We start from the raw sequence: 9,344 nt of genomic DNA, 5'->3' as shown, positions 1-9,344 counted from the left end.
AAATCACTGTTGGGGGTGGAGATAACTTCAGCTTGCTGTCTAATGCTGAAGGACAACGCTATAAAAACTCTGCTGGTCACAATTGCTCAGTTGGCTCTCTTCTGTAATTGAGAAAAACAAGTTGTGACTTTTGGATTTTTAGAGTACCATCATGTGTAAAGGACTTGCAACACTCCCTGCCACCTGCTTGAAAAGGTAAGATCAGTGTAATTAAAACAATAAGAGGAAGTAAGTTGTTATGCTTACGGAAATCAAATCAAATACTATCTGCTCTTTTTCTTTAACTGTTTATTTTTAGAAACAGGATACTACTATTTGAAACCAGTTTGTATATTATATTCATCAATAAAATATAAGAGCTCTTGAACACTTCTATGCTTCTAAGCCATTCTTTTGATGTTTTTTTTTATGCATACAGAAACTGAAATCTTTGAAATGCATGTTTCCACAGTGCTAAAGACATCAAGCACAAAATAAGCTTCCTACTCCAGAAGCCTGAACCTCAAGCCGTAGATCAGAAGGAGATAAAGGAGAAAACTGCAACGACTGTTACAAAGAGGTCAGAATAATTCAGATGGTTTAGTTTTCTTTTTTTTTTAATATTTGATTTGTCCTAAAGTTTAACATGTTCCTTTTCCAGAAGATAAAAAAAAAAAAAAAAAAAAAAATATATATATATATATATATATATATATATATATATATATATATATATATATATATATATATATATAATGCTCATTGTAATACACCTGTTGCATTAAGAACAATACAAATATTCATGTAGGAGAGAGTAATGTGAATAAACATATGTGTTGGTTTGTTTGTTCTATTTTATTTCAGTCTAATATTGTTTAAGCACAATTTGTTGATGAACAAAATTACCTGTAAAGTGCTTTCAATGCTTTCTTATTTCACAAGATGTTTTTGCCTCTTTCAATAAATAATTGAAACTGAGGATTCTTTTCAGTAGTGAGAATGCCTTTTATTTTGTAATTTTGGGAGCGATAAAGAGAATTGATTGATTGATGCGTTGATTCATGTGACAAAAGACCTACCAACGATGTACTCAGCCAGAATGCCATTTTATTTAATTAGAAAATCAGTGCTCACATGTCTGAGGTTCTTTACATTCATTTAGTCTACTTACTCTTTTGTAGCTGTTTGGACCAAATATACTCATACCTTTATTATGATTACTGGTGTTTTGACTGGAGAGTTAAATTTAACATCAACAACTTGCGGAACAACAGATCTTGTTTTGACCCTGATCTGCCCGCAGGTGTAATTCTCACGGGAAGCTTGTAATTGTTCTTTATGAGAAGGTGATGGTGCTGACCTTTCCTTTCCGGTAATACGTAACCAATAAATTAACAGTGATAAATAATCAATATTTAGTTCATGGAGTCATTTATATGAATACAAATCATGCTTTTTTCCCCTCTGGACATAGCTGTTATTATTCTTATGACTTTTGGTTTTGCGAAGGCAGAGAGATTTTTGTGGAGGTGTAAGTTTCCATGATAGAAAGGTCAGATGTTATTGTCACTGGTGTCAACACTGAATTCTGAATAATACACGCAATAATTTAAAAATACTCTGGGACAAAAAAAAGCATATTTCTTTATGCAGTATTGAAAATAAATCATTCATCCTCATCACAATCATATTAAACCTTATTTATTGAGATGGTAGTAATAGAGTTGAAGAATTTGTATGTGAGATAAAACAAGTCTAAAACAAAACAAAACAGCGGAATCTTAAGATAAACCTGAATAAATATGTACCAATAAAAATCACATTTACATTTTTTTGCACATGCTACCTCTCTGCTACCTTTTAAAAAAGCTATTTGTCATCTTCCAGAGTCCCTAATGCTGCTGAGGTGGAGAAATGGAAGGAGTCTTTCTGTCATGTAATGAGCAGTGAAAGTGAGTACAATATTACAGTTTCACATCTATAAAAAAGACTTTAAAGTAGAACAAGGTAAAGTACATGAACAGCTACAGATATAAATGAAGCTAAAAGCTGATGTGATCCCAATTACATTGCCTCTGACTGTCATGCTGGACTCATTAGTTCTCAGCAGGAGGTCCTTGGGGTTTATGTAAAAGAATAAACTTGTTTATATAAGCTGAATAATGTTTCTCTTGAGACACAGTTGTGCTTCAGTCATGAGAACACTATCAGACAGCAGCCTGACAAATACTTTACTCATTAATGGTCGTCAATAAGGTTTTTGATGAGAGCAGCATGCGTGTTATCTCTGCTCCACATTTTAAAAATGTAAACCTGAAAAAAATCCAAAAAAAGTGGAAGCTTGTTTTTAGGGTTTCATTGTCATAATTATTCATGAAGTGACATAATTTTGCATGAAACAATGAAACACTATTTTTCATCAAATGGAACTTAGACTTCACGATGTTAAGAGGAACAAATTAAGTACAAACATGCACAGGCAATTCCCAGTTAATTCTCAGGCTCTGGGTTTTTGCTACGTGTCACGAGGCACAACTGGATGGCCCCTGTGGGTGTTGTGACTAGTGCAGAGTTTGTGTGTGGGGGGTGGGGGGGCAAATGTGGGCGTGTGTATTTGTGTTTGTGCATTTCAGCACTCTGAGAATCTCGTCAAGCGTATGCAATAGACAGTAGAGCATTGGCCTTGCGGGAACCAGCTGAGTTCTGACATGATGCATCCCATGAACCTAACTACTGACCTCCAACATTGTCATGTCTTCCTTCTGCCTCCAGCCGTCAGCTTCTAGTGAACTGATCTTCTTTTAGAAGACTTTGTTTATCATAAACAGTTTCCACCATCTGTCATTTTAGTTGTGCAGAAGTTTGAAGAAGCACAGCTGTGTCTGTTAAGTCTTTTGGCATTATGTCCCCAGCAGAGGCTCACATCTATTTGCTTTCCGTCTTTAAATACTTTAGACTACTTAACAATTAGCTGATGTTTAGCACACAGATTAAACAAATGCTGATGCAGATGGATTAGTCTTTGTGTGAATACTAATTGATTATGATCAAATGACAATTCATTTTATTCCTTTTGTTTGAACACAAATGATCAGTACTACATGAGCCTACATGGCTTCCTCTGGATTTTCAGATTTGGACAGTAGCAATGCTTTTACTTGCTTTAGATATGCTGTAAAAGTTCAAACTGAGGCTGTAGCACATAGTTATGACAATTACGTCTTCGATATTTAATAGCCAAATGTCTCCATTGTGCATTAGTCAAAGTCAAGAATGGCTTATCTTGTAAAGTGTGAAATTTTCTAAAGAAGCCCATATGAGCTATTTTAAGGAGTTTAATTTCCTTAGTTAAAATAGTTTTTAAGATATTTCAAAAAACTTTGTAAGCTTTTCTACCTTGCAATACACTATATATGACCTTGGTTTGGATAAACTGAAAAGTAGATACTTGCTACCTCCTAATTTTAACCTTTATTTGATGAGTTAGGACAATTAAGAACTAGTTCTCATTTACAAAACCAACATGGGTAAGGACCAGCACAAAATAGACATTTTGTCATCTTAAGCTATTAAAAGTGTCATTTTGGTTATTTCATTTAATTTGGCATTTACAAATTTTTTATTGGTATAGTCACAGATATGATCTTTTAGTCATGAATTGAATTTTCTATGTAAAATTTGTATGATCCTCTAGGTACTTTGGCTTTCTCCTACGGTTAAAAAATATGGACAGTCCAGAAACATAACAGTCATTGATTATTATTTCCCTTAGATGTTAGATTGTGTCCAAATGGAAAGAAGAACGGATGTTAAGTTGTGTTATCACATGTCTATATAATTTCTTTCTTGCTCCTAGTGGGTCGCACAGTTTTTACAAGCTTCTTGAAGTCAGAGTTCAGCCAGGAAAATGTTGACTTCTGGATTGCTTGTGAGGACTACAAGAAGACTCCACCTTCCAAGATGGCAACCAAAGCCAAGCAAATGTACCAGCAATATGTTGAGGCAGATGCTCCAAATGAGGTAACGATTTTTTCATTATTTGATAAAAATACTTGAATGAAATCAGTAAGTTTGCTTATGTAAACATTATACAACACTTACTGTTTTAAACATAATTTAAGACAATAGGTTTTAAATTACGACTTACTCTTGCTTATTTGTGAATGAAGTCTAAAGCACTAGAAAAGGCAACTAAATGAAAAAAACAAAATAAAAAACAGCCAAGGGTAAATATCTTTTGAAAGTAGAAATGCACATAAATGACATGGTAAATAAGTATGTAGTCTATCTAATTAAAACAAGAAAATCTGATCATTAGGAAGGACTTTAATTCCCCCCAGGAAATTCAACAATGAACAGTGTTACCAATCTTGGTGAAACCAGCTTTCTGCTTAGCTCATTATTTTTCTTTGGCTATTTCTTTTTCTTTTTTTTTTACTACATTCTCTGAAAACATAGTGTTTTATGACTTAGAGCGAATAACTTTGAGATTTTTTTTGCCACTGTTGCATTCCCCCCACCCCCTTAAAACATAGTTTTAAGATTTTTCTGGATATGGTCAGCAGTTTACTAAGAAGATGACGTTCCATTTGCCCTACACCTGCACCTGTAAAATTTAATCCAAGTTTCCAGATTTTTACTCTGCCTCTTTTTTTTATTCAAGGTAAACTTGGACGCAGCTACTAGAGAAAAAACAAGGCGGGAAATCGAGAGTGGCAGCCCATCCTGTTTTGATGAGGCTCAGAAGATGATCTACAATTTGATGGAAAAAGACTCTTATAGAAGGTTCCTGAAATCCAAAATGATTCAAGAAATATGCCAGAAAGAGAGTTGTGCTGCTCAAGAGAAGAAAGGCTGTGACTGGCCTGACAGTAGGCAGGTTTTAGCTGGTGGGGCCTAAACACTGGGGTGACATAAAGATTTAAAGCAGGAGCCAAAGATGGAAAGTGCAACAGAGAACTAGACTGAGAGCGACAGATTATCAGAAAGAGTTTATCCTTAATGGTGACTCATGTAGGTTTATCTAGGATGCCTTTTTTTTTTACTTATTCAACTTGCTGTCATTCACTTGTAAAGTTTAGTAGTCATATATGTGACAAAATCTAATGCTTTCCATCTCTGAATTCACAATCTGCTGTGTTGTGGTTTTCTGGAGAGATTGGTATGGATAGACCTTGCATTGTATTTCCATTAATATAAAAAATACAGATTTCACAAATATATGTACTGTATAGTGACTCCAAATTATAACCCTTGTAGGAACTATAGGTCAGACATTAAAATGGATTACGATCAATCTACCTCCAACCAACAAACTAACCTTTAAAAAGCTCTTCACTTTGAAAGACTTTGAACACTTGAAAAAAGGTTAAAAAGACAAGTAAGTACCACAGACTGCTTAAAGACTGCGGGCTGAATTTTAGTGCAGTTCCAGCACAAAGTTAGTACAAAACCAAAACTTGATTCAGTTTATCAACCTGCCAAGACACTCCTTTGCACTTTAGCAATTTTTTGACTTTTCTTTGGAATTCAAAAACCTAAAATCTGACAAATTTTGAAATAGAAGCGAAAAGAAACACATCAATCAGATCTTATGACAATATTACTATAGACATATGGTCTGATTGATTACAAAACTTCAGATACAGCTAAAAGCACTGTGCAAATACAGTATATGTTTTGTCACACAGTAATGTTTGAATACAGCCCAGCATAACATTATAACATTATATTTGTGTTGACAAGCACAAATATTAAGTATTAAATATTAAGTTGGTTGGTAACTATTCACAAACAAAACAGTTTTACAACATAAAAATATTAGTATAGTGCACCTTAACTGAATGCAAGAAAGATAACGCCACTTGCTTCAAAATGAGTTTTAGTGGCAACAGTAAACAGAATGTTAGATACAAACACTCTCTATGGCTTAACAATTTAAGTTTTTCATTTTTATAACTTATTTTTAAGTCTATAATCAATGTTTATGGTGGCTTGTGCAACAGCAAATGAATGTCTCTGATGCCTGTTCTCATTGCTTTGTAATTCCCAAAATTCAACAAAACTATCAATTGGCTGTGCTGTATGAACATCTTGACATGAGCTATACACTGTGAAAATATATAAAACTAATATCAGAATACCATATTTTCATGCTATATACTCTCTAAACATTTTAGATAACAGCTAATTGCTAATTGTTTTTTATTGAGGTGTTTTCAACATTTATATGTAAGCCATGCTGCATTGCCAAAAAAATGGATGGTGACTTGCTAGATATAAAAGGAGACATACGTGTTAAATTAAAATGTATACAGTGATCATTTGAAAAAACGATTGATTCTGTATGTTGATATTATTCAATTATGGTATTGTCCTATTTATCTGTCTGTGATTGTTCAAAATAAAGTTGTGCTTCAAAAGTTGTGATGTTTTGTTCGCTGTGTATTATTCCATTTACATAAATCCTTCTTTAGTTTAATGGCAATGAAGGTAGTCATTCATTTTTTATGCATGTCCTAAACTGCACATTGCAGTAGGAGTAGTTGGGCAAATGTTGGCCATGTTTGTAGTCACAATGCTCCCCTTGCTGATTAGACTCTGTTTTTTGCTGTGCATTATACACAGGTGTGGTGTAACACATAGTCATTTGTGGAGATATTATATTAATAAAATATTAGCTTTTACTCAATGCTAAGTATAAGAAGATCAGGAAACCAGTTCCTTCAATTTGATGCATATGAAGTTGTGTCTTCACACTCCGTTCTGCATGCACACTTTAAGAATATTTGATCATTTAGTTACCTGACACATTGGGGTTATACCTGTGGATGTATTTTTAGGGCCACACCCTGAACACACTGCTTTCTTGATTGACATAATGTGAATGTCAAAAGAGATCAGCCAAGATATCAAGAAGAGAATTATGGAGCTGCACAAGTTTCCAGACATTTCTCCCATGTCATACAGTTCACAGGCAATGCAACTAAATACTTAGGAAAGTAAACTCCCGATTTTGAAAGAATTAAAACACTAAAAGTTAAATTGTAGCAGTTATTCTCAAAGAAACAGGCAGCCAGTGTAAAGTGGATAAAACAGGGATGAAGTGCTCACACTGAGAAAGGCTTCATTTTGTTGATGAGCCTCAAATATGTGTGTACTTAAAGCTGGTAACAACCCATCTCTGTATCCAATGGATAAATATTAATAGGAAAACACAAAGATGCGCTTTGTTCATTTTGCTAGCTCAGGTAATAAGCTTCTCCTGACACGCAATCATGGTCGGAAACGAGCAATAACAAAGCATGGTGATAAATTATAGAAAAAGTTGCTGTAATATTTAATCAACATATACAGAAAAAATAGAAAAGAGATTGAAGATTTTATTATTTGCAAAATTTTCAAATCAAAATGTTTTTAATCTGTTACTGTCAAAACAGGTAATTAGGCTGTATTTCTAATGCAATTAGAAATCTAATGCAAATAGAAATTACCAGAAATTGAATAGGCTGTGGTAAAACACAGCCTATATCTGAATAGGCATTTACCACAGCCTATTCAGAGATTTGTTTGCTGCAGGAAAGTGTCTAAACAGAAGACTGATTGATGTGTTGACCAATTTATTAGTTATTAAAGTGTGTGTGTGCATGTTGGGGTGTATGTTTGCAATTTAATCAGTTTTATATTACAAATTTCAATCCATCAGTAAATATGGGTTTGATCTGTTTACTTGAAGGTCTTAAAAGTAAAATTGTTCTTTTATTATTACAGTAAATTTCTGTCATTTGCAAACCTACATCATTTCCTGTGCAGTGTTTTCAGATTACAGATCATTATCAAAATGTAACAGTATCATCTGATAATAAGCACAGGGCAATTTTTGTCCAGAGGAATAAGTGTAGGTGTATCTATTTATGCATATCCCTAACTTACACATATCAATTGGTTTAATGTTAGAACACTAGTTAAAGGACAGTAACAGTGGATTGACTTACACTTAAAGCACTGCTTTCATTTAATTTCCTCAAGCCGGTTGACATCTCCATTAACTGTTCAAAAATGGAATAAAATATGCCTCGGAAGGTTTTTAGCCTCTGAATCCTTTTGAATTATCCAACAAAGAAACTTCTACTGGAGCTCCAATAGTAGTTTCTCCTCCATGTTTATCAGTTAGTTATTTACCCTGTTTCAGATTAATTTAAATGGCTGCAGTTGCATTTAGATCCAAGTTCATCCATTCAAAGAGCTATGTACAGAAAAGTAGAGCAATCTGAGCAAATGTAGTGTTACATCTTTCTGATATGCATCACATCCACCGGTCACATCCACTCATACTCACACCATAGACTGCACATGACTTTACTTCTAAGTAAAAAGCACAAGCACTACTCACTACTGCCCCCATCCCACATAAGACGCCAAATTAAACAAAACAAAACAAGCAAAACTAGTCATTCCAATTCCTTAGTTAGGAAATTAGTTTTCCTAAGAGTTGATAAAAGTAACTAAAGTAGTTGCAAAATCACCTACTGCATTACTTGCTAAGTTTCTGAAAATAGGTACATATGCTTATTTTGTTTTGTTTTTTTAATTTGAATTTAATTATAGTAAACAATGTTAAATATGGCTTGTGTTTATTTTTAGTCACCCGGGTCAGGTCTACTACAACTTAAACAACTTACACAGAAACTGAGAGAAATGCTACTCAACTTTAAGTTTAAAGCTGTTGTAATGTCTGATAGAGGATTAATTTCATAGAGGTAAAGTCTTAAAACTTAGTCTTAAAACTTAAAGACTTAAACAAGTCTTAAAACATGTTAAAGAAAGACAAGGACAAAAAAATAGTAAACGATTTCCTGGAAATTGTTTTATTTATTCAGCAGCATGTATCTGAACCCACTGAGAGGGACACTTGGGGTGGATTTCCATGTCATTTTCAAGGACACTGCGACATTTTCAGAATGGTGGATGGATAATTTTATATAATAAGTATGATGAATGCTCTAAGCCTTCTTAGAAAATTAAATAGAAAATGACCCCAATCCCCCATTGAATCCTTGATAAATGTATTGTAGATTGTTGAAAAGCTTTTTATAGGACCATGATGGAATTGTATGTCTACACAGTTATGTAATTGTCAATTCCTCATATGAAAAAAATAAAATAGCTGGTACTAAGAAACAATAAAACAAAATCTCTCTCTGTGTGTCTTTCTCTTTCTTCCTCTCTGTCTGTCTGGACAATGCTAACTATTGAATGTTTGTTTACCATCAGGGTAGGTTCACGGACCAAGCTTCATTTCCAAAAGCCTGGATGAGCCTCTGTTAACTGGACCAGTAACTTTGTTACAAAAACATTGCAGATTT

General features: G+C 33.8%; 1 protein-coding gene across 1 annotated transcript; it reads left to right on the top strand.

Moving 5' to 3' along the window:
* Positions 1 to 6,406, top strand: LOC102223466 (regulator of G-protein signaling 4-like). The gene is made up of 5 exons (XM_005802293.2): positions 1 to 195; positions 452 to 559; positions 1,867 to 1,931; positions 3,836 to 3,999; positions 4,643 to 6,406. Exons 1-5 carry the CDS (start codon positions 152 to 154, stop codon positions 4,877 to 4,879), a joined length of 618 nt encoding a protein of 205 aa, XP_005802350.1. The 5' UTR covers positions 1 to 151; the 3' UTR covers positions 4,880 to 6,406.
* Positions 6,407 to 9,344: the final 2,938 nt, after the last annotated feature.

This window comes from Xiphophorus maculatus, chromosome 9, assembly GCF_002775205.1.
Source record: "Xiphophorus maculatus strain JP 163 A chromosome 9, X_maculatus-5.0-male, whole genome shotgun sequence".
NCBI lineage: Eukaryota > Metazoa > Chordata > Actinopteri > Cyprinodontiformes > Poeciliidae > Xiphophorus > Xiphophorus maculatus.
Note: the sequence above shows the minus strand (reverse complement) of the source record. Positions and strands in the feature narration are given on the sequence as shown.

What these genes read in the sequence shown, in the direction of transcription:
- LOC102223466 (XM_005802293.2), top strand. Translation starts at nt 152, where the DNA reads ATGTGTAAAGGACTTGCAACACTCCCTGCCACCTGCTTGAAAAG. An exon ending in GCAACGACTGTTACAAAGAG is followed by an intron (nt 560 to 1,866) that starts GTCAGAATAATT and finishes GTCATCTTCCAG; the next exon opens with AGTCCCTAATGCTGCTGAGG. An exon ending in TCATGTAATGAGCAGTGAAA is followed by an intron (nt 1,932 to 3,835) that starts GTGAGTACAATA and finishes TCTTGCTCCTAG; the next exon opens with TGGGTCGCACAGTTTTTACA.